The sequence below is a fragment of the Sander lucioperca genome, chromosome 15 (assembly GCF_008315115.2).
Source record: "Sander lucioperca isolate FBNREF2018 chromosome 15, SLUC_FBN_1.2, whole genome shotgun sequence".
Classification (NCBI taxonomy): domain Eukaryota; kingdom Metazoa; phylum Chordata; class Actinopteri; order Perciformes; family Percidae; genus Sander; species Sander lucioperca.
Genome location: NC_050187.1, coordinates 31,209,022 through 31,226,517, shown reverse-complemented (window position 1 = coordinate 31,226,517; position 17,496 = coordinate 31,209,022). Strand labels below are relative to the sequence as shown.

Below are 17,496 nucleotides of genomic sequence, written 5' to 3'. Positions count from 1 at the left end.
CCCTGATTGGTGCATCTGAACAGGGAGCTGTGGATTTTTGCAAATCGCTACAGGCTGTAGGTGGTGCCAGAGGAGCTGGATTTCTTTTTTTTTTAATGACCTGCTTCATGTAGTTCTACTGGAACATAGGGTCAGTTTCAGCAAATATGACAGAAAGTTAGTTTTATAAGTCTTACCTATTGCACCTTTAATGTCTTTTTTGAGCTTCTGTAAATAGTGGTTGGTTGGGTAAAACCTATGAAGCATTTTAAAAGAAATCTCATTGACTTTATTAGTCAGAAAAAACTTCCGTGGCAGAAGCCAGACCTTGTCCCTATACATATATCTCCAACAAAGCTGGACCAGTGTGATACAGAGGAGGGTGTACTAATGATGTCATGTTAAAAAAGTTGACAAATTATTTTGTTAATATTCTTACAGAGTGTGGAGAGAAGCAACTTCTACCAACATCAGTATCAAGTACACTAAAACAGGGAGATTACCATCAGCCCTAAAACCTCTAAAAAGTGCAATTACACCTGTGGGGATAGCATCGAAAACCATCAAAAACTCCCTAGGAATTTCTTCAGCAGTATGGAATACCATACTGCTGAAGAAATTCCGAATAAGAATAAAGTTGACGCCCTCCTGCAACTATTTGCAATCATATGCTATCAATTGTGTCACTCACACAGTTTGATCCATACCCACTGTGCAAAACTCCACACATGAAGTCCACAAAAGCTTGATTTAATAATATCTTTATATAATTTTGTCATCATTGGCACTGTCTTGTAAGTTGAGTCTTAAAGTACATGTGTATGCTAGATGCTTTCGTTCTGCTTGTCTAATTTTTACAAGGGCAGTCACTCTTATATGTTCCAAACTCTAGATGCATAGTCTTTCTATCTTTGAATTTACATGATTTATATAGCTGTGTGCAAATTGCATATTTATACTCTCTTGCTAACCCATGCTGTAAGATGTTTTAATTAAATATCAGTTTTAGACTCAAATAGATTTTTTTTTAAAAGTATGTTATGGATTTTTACGAGTAGGCATATAAAATGCCATATGTCGGCTGTTTTATGTGACTAAAAACATATTCACTATGGTGGAATATATATTGCTAGCTGTCTTTTATGCAATTTCTCAATCCTGGTCATCATAATTTTAGGATTAGTTGAGAGAGAGAGAGAGAGAGAGAGAGAGAGAGAGAGAGAGAGAGAGAGAGAGAGAGAGATTATTCCCAAAATATGAATATAGGCCTAATTATATCGTGTTCTTTCCCTATTCTTCTGAGAGCAAACAGCATATATACACTTAAGTAGGCTAGCTTTATTGTATTTAGCTTCATAGTTTTACCATTCTGATAGTCATGTAGTCATGTTTAAACATGCCCTGTCTGCTCAGATGAACTGCCATTGTTATTAATGATGCAGTCAATCCTTATGCCTACTGTTTATATTTGACTGTAGTTAATAATCCACTCACACTCTAATGTTTACTTATGTAGGCTACTTATCATTGGCCATCTTGGACATTTAGTGGTTGTAATGTATTGATGAACGTATGCATGTGTTGTTGTTTTTTTATTTTTTATCTTTGCTTTTTGTATGTAGCCTATTGCTAATTGTGTTTTTTATTTTTTCACTCCTCTGTTATGTAATGATTGTGTTATATGTTGGGACCCTCTCGAAAACGAATTTGAAAACACATTTGAATATATGTACGTTATTCTTATTTACATATTTGTCGTTACATATTTGTCGTTTTGAGATATATATTTAAAATAAAACGGGATTTTTTTCTTAATAAACAACAGCCGGTAGGAGCGAAGTAAAACCCTTTTACTTCACAGCGTCCCTGAGATTCGGGGCAAGCCAGCAACTCGTATATTCTCGCGAGGTTGGGTCGATATCATTACAGTCTCTATGACATATCGCGATACGTCAGAAGCATTACCCCATTTTCCAGCTGTCCCTCAGTCGGTCGGGATTTCGGAACCACAGGAGAATCGCCGGAAAGGGTTTAGTGATAAAACAACACATTTGGGAGGAAATACACAATTATATGGTTACATAAACACGCAACGAGCTACGTTATCCTGAATTACACGATGGAAACTGAACTATGAGGTAAGGGCAGAGTGTAGTATCTGTGGTGTGGAAGAATGTCCCTGAGCGGGCTGACGTTAGCTTCTCACTGGTTAGCCTACTTGCTAGCTGCAGTGATATATATATATATATACGTTAGCGTGGCTAGTTGGTCATTTTTACCAGGTGTAGCTTGCTAACGTGAGCCTCTAACTGTGATGTTAACCCGTCTAGCAGGTAGCTAATATTGGTTTGTGTAACAAGATCAGGGCGACAAAAAATAAAAGAAGATGCCACCCAGTTAGCCAGTAACGTTATGCTAATGGTAAATCACTGCATCTGCACTGGCAGCCTGTGATCTAACGTTAACATTGACTGGTGTTAGGCTACTTGTGGTTCACTGTAGCCTCCCAAGTAGCCGGGTCGGTTGAGAAGAAGATGCTGAATAGACAAGGTTGCCAACAGTGATGGGGGCAGACAGCGACTTTCATGGATGGAGGTTGTCTCAGTTCGCCTAGCATTTGCTCTCATGATGTTTGTCACGGCTGCACATCTGGCTAACTGTCCAGTCCAAACAGCCCTCTGCTCTGAGTATCCCATTATCAGTTTGAGACCTAAACATGCATTGCGTTGTTGAGCGAAGCCACTCATCATAGGCGAGTCCACGGAAATAATGTAGGAAGTGAAGATGAATTGACAAACAGATCTTTCCTGTTACAGCAAACGCTGTTTCCAGAGAAGTGAGCAAACTCATCCTGCATCAGTTGATGTGTAACTGTAAGTCTTTATTGACTTTGATTGGCTTACTAAGCTCGAGCTCGATCAGTTAGGACTAGTTTCCATGGTAATGCAAATGCTGACAGGTCCTCTTTAAAGGTTGACTCGCAGATGAAAACACAATGGCCAGTGTGTTAAAAGTGCAGACGTGAGTAAATGACTACCATCCATAACTCAATGATGCTTTGATCCAGGACCAATCTTGACTCCTACAGTGCTTAGCATAAGTGAATAAACCCGTGCTAAAGTTGACTAGAGATTGGCATGGGGTACTTTCCATAAAATCATCTCTCAATGCAAATCAAACCAGCTATTAGGCTAACTGAAATAAAACCATGCCAATCTCTAGGTATGGTGAAGGGGATGTGATGATGTGGGGCTATTTTAATTCCAAAGGTCAAGGGAACTTTATCAGGATGCATAGTATCCTGGATCCATGAAATAACTGGCCTTTTAACATAGAGGTGTACTTACTTATGCCCCCTGTATTTTAAGGAAGAACATTTATTTATTTACGATACATTATTCATTCACAAAAAAAATTGGTGTCCTTAAAGGTTGGATTTTTCCTCATTTTTTAATTAAGGCATTAAGATCAATTCCAAAAGATGAATTTTTTTATTCCTCTTTTTAGTCAACTTTAGCATGGGTGCATTCACTTATGCTAAGCACTGTATATTTGTGGGTTGCTCACCGTCCTTCGTTCTGCAATGAGTTCAGCTAGATTTAAGCTGTAACAATTCCCTGATTAATCAATTACTCAATGGATGGGAAATGAATTGGCAACAATTTTGATAAGTGATTACTAGTTACAGTTGTTAAATCACGCAAAAGTGGAAACTATTCTATGATTGTAGAATGTCAAATGTGAATATTTACTGCTTTTCTGTGTTTTTATATAATTAAGAAGAATATCTTTTTTTTTTTTTTAATACCATTGATTAATCAATCAAGAAGAACACATCTTGTAGAGTAAAGTCAAAGGGAAATCTGTAGTTCTGAAGTCTCATTATCATGTAATAATCAGTGACAATAGTTTACACTGTCTCTGTAATACTGACTAAAAGAGACAGGATTGGTCATAATGTATATGTGCGGGGTGCATTATCATTATTTTTGGATATATGCAGGAGTTGGGCAGTAAGTTTCCCCTGTGATTGGTGCCTGGGCTTCTTTATGTGTGCCCAGCTGCCTCATTCACTTTTGTTGCTATACAAAACAAATCTACTTAAATCATATGAAGGGTTGTATAGATCATTCTCCATCTGAATGTTACTTCTGAATTTTGCTGTTGCAAATCCACATTGCCCGCATAATCATCCACAGTTCAAAAGTTCGTCTTGGTTCAGGAGGGTGACTTTTCGTTCAAACAACCTATAAATCAGAACCACATAATACGAGGAAGGACTGCATTCGACATAGCGTTTCTTTCATTCAATGCCAACAGCTTCAAAGGACAGAATTCATAATATTATCCTTCAGCAGTGGAAAAAGTGGTGAAACATTGTAAACAGGCTTAAACAAGCCAAACGGATCAGGCAGCCAACCCATGCGATTATTTTCGATTAAATCGATATTACACACCAACATCCCTCTAATTTACATACTTGCAAACTAGTCGTTTTTCAGCGAAAATCGCCGTTTTGAATGGGAAAATGTCATCCACGTGAATCGTGTAGATCCGAAGAGTTTTTATTTTGGGGAGGGGAGGGTAAGATATGAGCGAAATGAAAATGAACATGCAATGAAACAAGACCCATTGGTGTCTGGTTTAACGATAATGAGTAGGGCTGGGTACCGAGACCCGACGGACGTTAGAGGCAACTGAAACATCGCCGCATGTCGCGCTAGTTAACACTACACTTGGCAGCAGCTAACGTTAGCCTACCGTTAGCCAGCAGCTGGAGTAAACACGGTTAAAATGCTGACAGCAGTGTGTCTGTATTTCACTGGAGAGGACGCCAACAACAGTCTGTAGCTGCCGTTGTCTGAAACAACACAGATGTCGCGTTCAGTGAAACTCGCCTCGCCAGCCTCATGCTGCATTCAAAGTTATTGTAAAATACCCTTTTCCCATCCAGTGGTTGTTTTTGTCGTTTAACAGGAATTTACTGGTGAAGTTATTGTTATTACATTTTTAATAAATCATTTTATTTTGACCCTGTGGCCTTAGCAATAAAAGACTATATATCTTTTTAAAAGTATCGTTTTAGCACTGGGAAAATGTTGTCTTTTCCCTTTATTTTCTTCTGGGGGGGGGTATGTAACCTTTTTCAGCCCTTATGAGTTTGCAGCTATGAATATAAAGCTAGTGATATCATTTGACAAGGAATACCATTTGGTAACCTGATGTAAGAGTCACAAGGCCAATATGATCTTAAAGTGCATCCACAGCCATGCTCACCTGTGTTTTTTCACTTATTTTGCTTTAGTAGAGCAACTTCCAGTTAGCTAGTTTGTTAACAACAGGACACATGTAAAGGCGGTGCATTATTCTTATATCATGCAGGTAATCAGCGTTTTGCCAGCATGTTGACTTCTTTCAGCGTGTTGACTTCTTCTTCCCACAAGAATCGGGGGTCAACAGCAGTAACAGTAGGCTAATCTTTTGGGATAATGAAGTGAACTGCTTTGACTGTTTAGTTTAAGGGCATTTTATTTTGATAACTTGACTACAGAGTTAAACGAGAACTCGCATGGTGAAATTATGTTGTATTGCCATTTTCCTTGTAGTACGATCCAAGAAACCGGCTTCATGAATCTAAAACTCCCCCAGTGCTGTGCTTACGTTTAGCCTGTGTTACCCTCCAAAGCATTTTGGTCCTGCTATCAGTTTTTACTATGTGATAGTTCTAACGTTAGCCAGCCGTGGAGGCTGGCAGCACGTTGACTTGGTTTGGAGGGATGGGGGCAGGGAGCTTTAGGCAAGGATGGAGTGATACAGGAGGTGCTGGGTAACTGTCCTGTCACCCCCCCCCCATGCCTCACCACTTGACATCAGTGTGATAAGAATGTGTTTCAAGGGAGAGAGGCGCAGAGCTTAGGGTCAGTGTCAGAGGGTGTGTTGAGAGTCTGTGCTTCTTTAGTGTGCGAGTGAGAAAGAGAGAAACTGTGGAGTAGGGCTGGGCCATATCACGATGTATACCATCAAAACGATATAAAAATGATTGTTATATTTATTTTTTATATCGTTTATATCGCGATGCCAAAAAAACAAACGCCAAACTGCGTTACGGCAATGTTTACATCCTTTTGAACGATGCTTTAAGTTCTGATCCTTGCGTGTTGCGTTCATTTTGCACTAAAGTGAGAAAATACTCAGTACTTTTCATTTGTGAAGTATTTCATGTCACACCTTTACCATGTGGTTATTTCATTTATTTATAAAATGTCCCTAAAATCTGCTAGATCCTGATATATATCCTTATCGAGATATGAAATGATGACCTATATCGGGATAGAAGACTTTTAATGTCCTATGTTGAATGTCAGGAGGGTGCTGCTAGTGATTTTAAACATGCTGCAGTGTGCATAAATTACTTTAGTAGTAATTATTTTCACTCTACTTTGAGTGATTTTGGCTTCACTTTTTATTTATTTATCAAAAACATAAGTAATTGAGCATTTTTTGACGTGAAGAGTTCTGAACCCCCCACCCACTCCAGGGGGCATCCCAAAATAAACACACAAAAACGACAAGGAGGGTGCTAGTGATTTTAAACATGCTGCAGTGTCCATAAATTACTGAATTATTACTAAAATAAGTATTTTGACACTACTCTGATTGAGGGAAATCACTATCGGAGACAGAAAACATGAATTGCAACACTACACCACTTTCCCCTTAAATGCACTGTACAACTCGGAGAAAGTAATTAAATATAATAAGAATATTGGCTTGTATTACACAGTGATATAAGTATCCAGCGTTGTCACATCCAGTTGGGCAGGGCATCAGTTTGTGTGCAGTTGTCCCAAATTCATTCCTGGAAGAAGGGAAAGGGGAACGTTAGAGGGGGTCAGCAGGAAGGGACAAAGAGAGAAGAGAGTCTGAACCCTAATCTGCATCTTGTCCTAAAGCTGCCTTTTAAACGTGTGTGTGTGTGTGTGTGTGTGTGTGTGTGTGTGTGTGTGTGTGTGTGTGTGTGTGTATATTTGTATATGAGGGGCTTAAACAGGCATCTGCCACAAGCCTTGATAACAAAGCAACACTCCAGCTACATCCCCATGCTCTAATTACAGTATACAGACTAATCACACAAATACAATACATGTACACAGCGAGAACAAAGCATTAATACCCTCGAGTACACACTCATATGGTATGCATGATGACAAAGGAAATAGATGCACGATGACGGCAACAAACAAATTCAAATGTATAGGTAGTTATATAGCAAGTTTAAATTAAACTTGCAGCTGGATTTATACTTTTTGCAGACTTTTTCTGTCTAATCAAAGACATATATCTTTGCATGATTGAAAGTGAACACTTGAATATGTTCAGCAAATGAAAGGAATTGAAGGAATGATTAATTAGTGAAGATGCATGGTGAACATGACCTGGTGAATTCTGCTAGTAGCATGATTTCAAAATATCTTTTTTAGCATGATTTCAAAATATCTTTTTAGGCTAAAAACTAAATCTCTGGCTGCTTCTACGTTTCTGTCGGTGTCACAAAGGGTGTGATCATTCTTGCTGTTAGTTTAGATATGTATATAATAGGGGTATTGTGGTAAACTGGTGCTCGTAAACAAAAGTTTACTTTGATTCATAGCAGTTTTGGCTAACTGACATATCAGCAGATTTTGGCAGCTTGATAAATAAAAGTTACTCTTGTTCCATATCCTCTAACTTCATCTAAAGATAACAACGCTCTCTGCTGCACTTAAATGACGAAATAGCTGAATATGATCCTTATAAAGCCACAAACCCTTGTGTTTTGGGGTTTTCTCAGTTGTCCGTTCAGATTTGGTGCCTCTGGAGTTTGAATGTCTCCTCAGAGAGAATAAGAATAACAGAATTTGTTAAATAATAATGAAAAAGTTTAATGTAGTTGACTAGCAGTTCGATGATCCTGTCCCTAGTTTAGAGCAGGCAAACAATCTACTGTAGCTGCCCAACTGCTTCGATATTTTCTCAGTGGCAGACGTGAAAGTGTGTGTGTGTGTGTCTCTGTGTGTTTTGTGTAGGGTGGGCTTTGTTCGTCTGACCTAGTTAAGCTGGTTACTTTGTCCTCCCACTCTGATGATAATGGGACACACACTCATACGCACACTCACTCACACACTCTTCAATAGGCTAAGGACAGTTTTCTACTGAAGTCTTAATCGTTCACAGCAATGTCAAAGTAACTTTTTCCAAAAAGAGACATTGCAGTTAGGGTTGGGTACCGAACCCTGTACTTTTGCCGGTACTGACCGAATCATGTCGGTATTACCAAGTATTGGTTCACGTAAAATCAAACGGTGCCAAATTTCGGTACCTGAGAGCGCGTAAGCGCAAGCTTATCTGTCCTCTCTGCATGTTGACAGAAAGCGGAGCTCCGACACACACACACACACACACACACACACACACACACACACACACACACACACACACACGTGCGGACGGAGCAAACTACGTCGGCTCTGCAGTTTTGTTGAAGTCACTGTGAGACAAGCAGGCCGAACAGTGGTTTCTATGCCCTGGGGACTGACTGACAGGCTGAGGTTGTAAGGCAAGGCAACTTTATTTCTACAGCACAAAGTTCAAAGTACTTTACATGAAACATTAAAGAGCAATTAAAAACGGTTATGATGAAAATAAAACAGGCTAAAAAAGAATAATATACAAATACAAGAATAAAAGTTGAATAATTATTCAATTTAATAGGTTTTAAGGACGGGTTTGGGAGGAGAGAGGGAGGGCTTTTATTTTTATTTAATTTCTGTCAGTGTAAAATATTCTAAATAAATAACATAATGTTCTAAGTAAATAGGATAAATAGGTTTGGAATTATTTTTACAACTGAAATATTTTTTTTTAAATTACAGAGGGAAAGTACCGGAAAAAGTGCTGTTGGGTACCGGGAACTGAATTTCATGTACCGGTATTGGTACTGATATTGGTTCTGATGTGAAAGCTACCCAACCCTGATTGCAGTTGAGTTTTTTTTAAGTTTGCGAACTATGTACTAAATTCCATCCATCTCCATTATATTGTGGTTGTGACAAAACCTTAGAGTCTCATCAAATTGACCTTTTTTTAACTGGGTTTCTCCTCATCCTTGAGTAAAAAAACCAGATTATTATTTACATCACACTGAGGGTAAAAAGTCAGAAACCGACACCCTTCTGAAGTCCTTGTCTCTTGCAATGTGTGTGTCAGATTATTCTGTAAGCTTTATTATGGGTTGTCTGCTGGCTACAGGGATACAGGCAGGTCTGGATCTGATTAACATACCTCTACTAGGGCAGAGGTATCCACACACACACACACACACACACACACACACACACACACACACACACACACACACACACACACACACACACACACACACACACACAGACACACACACATAGTGTTGTTGTGAGTGTGTAAGGCACTCTTTTATTTCACATTTTTAAACATACAAAATATACAATTTGGACATAAACCCTAACTGTCACCTGTTTTGAGCCTTAAAAAAATTCTTTACAAAATTAATTAAAATAACTGAGTTTTTTGCAGTAACTTTAATACATGTTTTAATGGTTGTTCTGTCCATATAGAGGATTCTTTCAACCAACAATACATGTTTTCAGACAAACATCATCTTAAAAAACACCTTTTCCCTGTTTGTTTTTTGGGGGATTTTAGTAAGCAACTTCCAGTCTGGATTGCCTAAAAGGAACACTGACTTTAAAAAGACTCCAATGGAGCTTTTTTTACAGGCCAACTTTAAAAAAAAAAAAAAAAAACTGGTGTTCACTGTGGTCAGCTCCCAAGTGAGAATGTGTGTAAATGAGTGTGAAGCAGAGTGGTTTTGAAAACAAGCAAGTATGTTCAGGCTGGCTGCCCTGCATAAATAAAGGTTTTCTGCCTTGTTGACATGCACGAGCATGGCTGAAATGGTCCAGTCCCCTTGGACTGGGACCAGCCTAAATACCAGATGACAACAGCAGATTGATGCAGAGCTCGTTTAGCATTTTTCTTTTTTCTTCACACAGACTTTTTAAAAACATGGGATTCAAAACATGCTATATCCCTTATTGAGAATGTCGGTGTTTATGTGTTTGCTTTTTGGCGTGTGCATCTGTCATTGCATCAAAACACTCAAACCATAATGGCTCACGCAACTAGAAATTCACAACTTCAGCATCAAAAGACAGCAGAGTGGAAAATTAACTCCGGACTCGTGCTGGAAAGTAATTTTCCTCTGACTGAGTTTGTCTACTGTTTGTCTACTGTATCAGCACATTTGGCAGTTGACCTGACCACACATTATTTGGTCTCGTTAATGTGCTGTTATGCGTTGGATCGTTGACCTTGGTGACTGAAGTGAGCCCCTTTACTTTGAAAGCATTTTTGTGGCTCACCAGTGAAATGTTCTTAATGTGAAGTGGTTATATTACCAAATGATTTGCTGTACTGTTGGATTATTGATTTATTGATCAACCACTTCATCTATTTTCCTAAACGTGTTGTTTCAGGTGTTGTGTAGTGCAGAAGACTGAGTGAACCATGGCACAGTTCCCCACCACATTCCCAGGTCAGTATGTGTGTGTGTGTGTGTGTGTACCTGGCATGAGAGAAGGGTTTAATGGAAGGTAATGTTTATGTTTTCTTCTCAGCGTTGACGGCTAAGAGTCAAGAGCACGTTGGCGGCACATTACTCCATTAATCCACCATAATATTCCACCAGTCCATTAAAAGATGAGCCCCACCTTCTCATAGTTTGAATCATAACTAGTTTTACATCCACATCTTAGAATTCCCCCCCCCCAAGATTATTTATCAATCGAATTGCCAAGCCCATTAGAGTTGGGATAAAGTCGCACAACAAGACATAGCTGCAGATCTCCCGTCAGGAGGACGACAAACAGATGGATAAACAGGCCGCTGACTAGGGTTGGGTACCGTTTGGATTTTTACGATTCCGATGCCAAATCGGTACTTTTAAAACGATTCCGATTCCTAACCGATTCCTAAACCGATTCTTGAAAAACTGAAAAATGACATCAAAGAAAGGCTCTTTTATGGAGTTTTTTTAAAATTGAAAATTATTTAAATTTAATAATATATTAACGTTTTAAAGTACTTAAATATATAATAAGTAAACCTAAGTCACCTAATAATAATAATACTAATGTACACTTTATTAATATTACAATACCTAAAACATAACTACAATAATTTAACAAATAACAGTTACACTATTAACAAGTAAGAACTAAATAAATGTTGTTGAGTTGGTATGCCAACCAGCTTCAAACTTTAGCAGTTCTTTTGCAAAAAAATGACCATATTTTGCCTTCTCTGGTGAGATACTACACCTCTCCTGACTTATGGCATGTCCTGCACAGGAGAAACCTCTCAGGTGGTGTCCAAGAGGCCTGGACACACAGGGAGGAGTTAGAAAGGGCAGACAATACCACCAGGCTACAGGGTCTTGTCCTGAACGACAGACTAGCAGAGTGTAATATGTTTACTAGTGATCACGTGCAGTGAATGGTTAATATGCCTTTATGTCCGTTTTGGTGAGCCCAGAGGGAAAATATGCCATTTAAAAAGTACATTTACGATAGCTAACTAACGGTAGATTACAGACAAAGTGTGATATTTTTACGTCCGTTTCGGAGCGTGTACAAAAAGCCGTCTATCAGCTGTGATTGTAGAGTGCACCTCGGGGGAATAGCGTGGACACGCGCTTCACACTGCGAGTTGCGAGCGGGCACGTGCGCCACTCGGCGTAAAAGGGAGAAAGAAAAAAGAGTCTGCCGCTGTCTGGAGCGACAGAGGGAAAATATTTCAGTCGGAACCGAAATGAGGAACCGAAATTTGCGTTCTAATCCGGTCCGAATACTACCGTTTGCGTAGGAACCGGTTCCATAGTGGAACCGGGTTTCGGTACCCAACCCTACCGCTGACTCCAAATGCATAAAAACCGCACAGTGTGAGATTTGTCAGACTAGAAACAGATTTGTTAGATACAACATATACTTGTATATACGTGTACTCGACTCTGTGCTGAATGAAGACTAGCCACTCAAAACCGTTGCTGATCAGTGGTACATAACGGGGCGAAATGTCGCTGTTCAGTTAGAAATGAGGGCATAACTGCTCATGTCTATATACTGTATCATAGAGCTGGGTAATATATCGATATTATATCGATATATTGTGATTTGAGACATGATATCGACTTAGATTTTGAATATCGTAATATCGTAATATGGCATAAGCGTTTGTCTTTTCCTGGTTTTAAAGGCTGCATTACAGTAAAGTGATGTCATTTTCTGAACGTACCAGACTGTTGTAACTGTTCTATTATTTGCCTTTACACACTTAGTCATTATATCCACATTACTGATGATTATTTATCAAAAGTCTCATTGTGTAAATATTTTGTGAAAGCACCAATAGTCAACACTACAATATCGTTGCGGTATCGATATCGAGGTATTTGGTCAAAAATATAGTGATATTTGATTTTCTCCATATCGCCCAGCTCTACTGTATCATCTAAATATTGATACCATCAATATATAGTTTTAGACAGGTATAGACGTAAGAAAGCTTTTTTGCACACCTCTTTTGTCGGGCAGGTGCGTAGGATATGATACAAAAATAGCAGATCAAAAGCTTAGAGAAGTGTCCCTCACACTGACCATTACGCAAGCAATCATTTATTTAGAAAAATACAACATTTCGGTCTCAGACCTTCATCAGGTAAATTCACACATTCACCTCAACCATAGCCTTAAATAGTTTGGTTGACTAACCAGGACCAATCAGGTCCGGCTCTTGAATGACGAATGATTTGTTGTTTTTTCCTTTTTTCCTTATTAGTTTATCCTCAGAAACTGTTCATTGTACAGGTGCATATGGACTGTTATAATGTAATTTAACCAGTGTAATGATCCACTTTTGAATGGACTGTGTCCTCTCTGATTAAGAGTAGAAAAATATTGGGCTAATGACAATGCATTGATCATGAGCCTATAACAAAATTGGTCTGATTATCCATTGTTTTTAAATGTACTGAGTGGTATTTTTTCTGCCTTTTCCTGTTCCCGGTCCGTGATGGGAGTGCCACTTTGTGAATGAATGACGTCATTCAAGAGGTTATTCAACCAAACTATTTAAGGTTATGGTTGAGGTGAATGTGTGAATTTACCTGATGAAGGTCTGAGACCGAAACGTATTTTTCTAAATAAATTATTGCTTGCGTAATGGTCAGTGTGCGGGACTCTTCTCTAAGACAGGTATAGACAAAATTGCCATTTGGACGATTACTGTATCCAAAAAATATGAATAACAATAAAAAGCTCATTGCAAATAGCTGTTTTATGAGCTTTTTCTGCATTTTTCTTTAAGAACATTATGGCAGAAAGGTCCGGGCTACATATGTAAAGAATAAGCATCCTTTTCATCAACCTCTAACAAAGGAAGTAAAAGGGGGGGGGAAACCTGTTTCTGTCAGCAGCAACTGTTCTTGCATTTAGAAATGAGTCAGCATGATTCACTAAACATGTAAATTGGCAGTAAATGGTACAGGATGGAGTTGGAACTAAAGGGAACCACTGCTCTGACGGGTTCCTGACTAACTGTGATGTGGAAATTTAATTGAATTGTTAGAGAAAAAACAGTGGAAACTGCGCTATTATTAGAGCAGAGAGGCAAAGGACCAGCTAATTATTTAGTAAGGCCCACTGAATCATCCCTGTCAGTTACTGATGAGTTAATTAAATTCACATGTTAACGTCAAACTTAGTCAAAGACTGTCTTGCCATGTACTGATCTTTCTAAGGATCTAACTGGTCTTTCTAAGGAAGGACAATGGTCTCTGACTCAGTCCTTTATCCAATCAGCCGTTATTTTCTTTCCTCATTATTCTCTGAGTTGACACATGTATTTATTAGAAATCTTCTAGCAGGAACTGAAAGTCATGACTAACACATTCTTCTCATTCCTCCCTTTACTCCTTGTGTGTGTGTCTGCCTTTGCCCTGGCCTTCAGGTTTGGTGTCTAATCTGTAACTCTTTGTGTCTTTGTTTCTTTTGTGGGTTAGGTCCAGATGTGTTTCTAATCTCAGTGGATGAGAGAGCCAAACATGATCAGCAGTTTCTCAGCCTCTCTCCGACTGCCGGGGGTTACATTACAGGTAACACTCTGTCTATCTCTCTCTGTCTCTCTCTCTGTCTCTCTCTCTCTCTGTCTCTCTCTCTCTCTCTGTCTCTGTCTCTTTCTCTCTCCTACACACCACACACACAGTGTTATTCAAGGTCCTCATTGCTTGAATCTGTGGTATAGAAAACCGAATCTGAAATAAGAAAACTAAATTTTAAAAAAATATTTGAAATCACAAACAATTTACTGTAATGTCATTTTGAAATCACAACGTGCCTCTTAAACATTTTTTTTTTTCATCAGTCATTCAATAAATCCATTATTGGAATTCATCCACTTAGCAAGAACATGTGGTAGATGTGTATCAATAAGTTAAAATAGTAGGGCTGTAGCTAACGATTATTTTCTCGACCAATCTAATAATTGTTTGGTTAATTAAATTTCAGAAAATGGGGAATAATGGCCATCACAATTTCCCAGAACCCAATTTAATATATTGAATTTGCTTGTTTGAAGCAACAGTCCAAAAAACCTAACCATAATCAGTTTACTATCATAGAAGACTAAGTAAATATGAACTGTGAAGAAGACTGATGAATTGTCTTTGCTATAAAGCTAAGTTGTGTTATGTCACCTGATGGCATCATTTAGATTGTCATATTGACATTGGAGAAAGTGCAATTAAGAAACATGTTATTTTTCTGTCAGTTTCTTCAGACTTGAAGATGAAGTCTACTATTTATGTATTTTAAATGGGCTCTGGCTTTCTCCAGGTGGTCTAAAGTGGCTTTTTTTTTGTCCTGTGATCATATATCCTGTTTGTGTTTGTCTGTCAAGGCGACCAAGCCAGGAACTTCTTCCTTCAATCAGGTCTGCCCCCTCCCATCCTGGCTCAAATCTGGTGAGTCACGTAGCCAGGCGGTCACTGCTAACTCACAGCCTGACAGCTATTAAGCACCCAGATTAATCATTTCATTATTTAAAAAACATTCTATGATGATGAAGTTGCACTCTGTTTAGTAATAACGTGCATTCACACCATTTCTTCTTAAGGTTGTGACAGCCTTTTTCTTTGTGTAGCAATGCATCAGTCTGTTGACCTTTTCTCTGTGCACCTTTTCAGGGCTCTGGCTGATATGAACAGTGATGGTCGTATGGACATCCACGAGTTCTCCATCGCCATGAAACTCATCAAGCTGAAACTCCAGGGTCACCCTCTGCCCCCCGCTCTTCCTCCCAGTATGAAACAGCCCGCACTGACTTTACCCCCGCAGAGTGGCTTTGGTAAGACACAGACAAAAGCACAAAATGTACTTCCAAAACATCTGCCTCACATGCAGTTTTAGGTTGTGATTGAAGATTAAATATTGACAGTGCTAAAAAAACATTTTGTACTCTTCTTCTGCACTGGTTGTAGTTTTCGGTGTGGTGGTGCACTGCTGCTAAGTTAATGCAGCAGAAACACCGCACACAGTTTAATGTGATAACAGAGATACAAGATATAATCTTTGGCTATCAGTTCATGTGAAAACTGCTTTTCCTCAAGGTGTGATGTCTTGCTGGGCCTGTGGTAAAACTCTGTACTGGTAAAACTGAACACTGCAGATGTATTTGATAAGGATGATGTCCCTCTTTCTTTTCCAAAGGTCATTTAGGAAATGCTTGCTCACTCTCCTTCAGAGATCAATAAAGTTATAATGCACAACACAGACTCATAATGTTCCCCTCCTTCAGCTGGCACCGTGGCTCTCACACCCCGTTTACTAGTAGAAATATATAATGTCTAATTCAGCACTAGAAAAAATATCGATAGTAGATCTCTCTGATGTCTTTCTCCTTAATGCGGCTTTTGTGTCTAATAATCATGTCTGTACTGTATATCGTTTTTCACTTCCAGGCATGCCCCCCATGCCTCCCCTCTCGGCTCCTCTGTCAAGCGTGCCTCCACTCCCCCTGCCACCTCTCCCTGTCGGAGTGTCTCCCCCACTCGTCTCGTCTGCCGCGCCTCCCCTCCCCCCGCCCCTCGCCAACGGAGCTCCTCCCACAGGCATAATGCAGCCAATCTCAGGCTTCTCCCACCCAGGTAAAATACTGCGATAACACAGCTGATGTGTTCATGTTGCTTCTGTAGCAATTGTGGGTGTGGGCAAAGGTCTCAGTTTCTATAAGCTTCTATTTACACATAATATACACATTCATATTTCCGGTAGTAAGTAGCAGGTTACCGTTTTCTAGTGAAGTTAGAACTTTAGAAGAGGTACCGAGCCAGGTATAGCAGCGTTAAATTTGTTGTTAACTGATGGAATGTCACACCGTTAAATAATCACATGAAATGAAATGCTTCACAAAGTGTATACGCTGTTTGAAGTTAAGTGAAAATCTGAGTATCTGAACACCGCCTCAGACTAAAATGCACTCTTCTTTGTCTCTCTCAGCTCCCTCTGTCAACAAATCTTCGTTTAATCGTTCCAGTACCAAGTTGCAGAAGGGGCCGTCCGTGGACGTTGCTAGGTACAAATGTCTTTTCGCACCAAATGAATATAAATGCAGGCTGTACACTTCAACCACTCAGGGAGCTAAGGAGTATTTTTAACATGCATCCTACATTAAATGTGCTTATTTTTTTTACTTTTTGACATACTCTATAGTGAAGTCAGACCACTTAACTTAACTGTTTATTTTCTCTTACTCGTCCCAGTGTTCAGCCCCCGCCTGATTGGGCTGTTCCTCAGTCCTCCAGGCTGAAGTACAGACAGCTTTTTAACTCCCATGACAAGATGATGAGTGGACACCTCACAGGTACTCGCACACATACGCTTGCATGTCATTTGGGATCATATTTCTGTCACGTTTGCTACAGTGTTAGAAAAACTAAACAACTCTTCTTGTTTCTGTTAATATTAAACTGTTTGCATGATAGAAAGCCAAAATACTGCTGACGTTCTCACGAGATAAATCTTGGGAGCCACTTCCTGACCTTGTGGGAGACAACATCGCTTTTTGTATTATGACTTCATTGGGACTCATAGAAAAAGCTGCTGTAGAAGGCTTTCGTCAGTCACTTTCTGTACTTTGTTGTGAGTGCCGTAAACTGGCTCCTTGCTTGCGCAAGTAAAAATGAACTTTGAGAAGAACTTCAGTGATTCTGTCTATTCTTTGATAAAAAAAAAATGATCGTAACACACAGCATTAAACGTGTTTGGTGATTTTCCTTTCTCCCAGGTCCCCAGGCTCGCACTATCCTGATGCAGTCCAGTCTTCCTCAGGGACAGCTGGCCACGATATGGTCAGTACACGGAAATTTAACCATTTCATCTTTATCAA

The 17,496-nt window shown here is 39.3% G+C and overlaps 1 protein-coding gene across 11 annotated transcripts in view; it reads left to right on the top strand.

Moving 5' to 3' along the window:
* The first annotated feature begins 1,938 nt into the window (after positions 1-1,938).
* Positions 1,939-17,496, top strand: part of itsn1 (intersectin 1 (SH3 domain protein)) — a 56,402-nt gene continuing 40,844 nt past the window's right edge. For all 11 annotated transcript variants that reach the window (XM_035992072.1, XM_035992071.1, XM_035992070.1 and 8 more), the window contains exons 1-9: positions 1,939-2,117; positions 10,533-10,591; positions 14,114-14,206; positions 15,010-15,073; positions 15,296-15,456; positions 16,070-16,255; positions 16,608-16,683; positions 16,871-16,971; positions 17,395-17,458. In XM_035992072.1, coding sequence (XP_035847965.1) covers positions 10,564-10,591; positions 14,114-14,206; positions 15,010-15,073; positions 15,296-15,456; positions 16,070-16,255; positions 16,608-16,683; positions 16,871-16,971; positions 17,395-17,458 — 773 coding nt within the window. In that variant the 5' untranslated portion in view covers positions 1,939-2,117; positions 10,533-10,563. The remainder of the gene's footprint in view (positions 2,118-10,532; positions 10,592-14,113; positions 14,207-15,009; positions 15,074-15,295; positions 15,457-16,069; positions 16,256-16,607; positions 16,684-16,870; positions 16,972-17,394; positions 17,459-17,496) is intronic.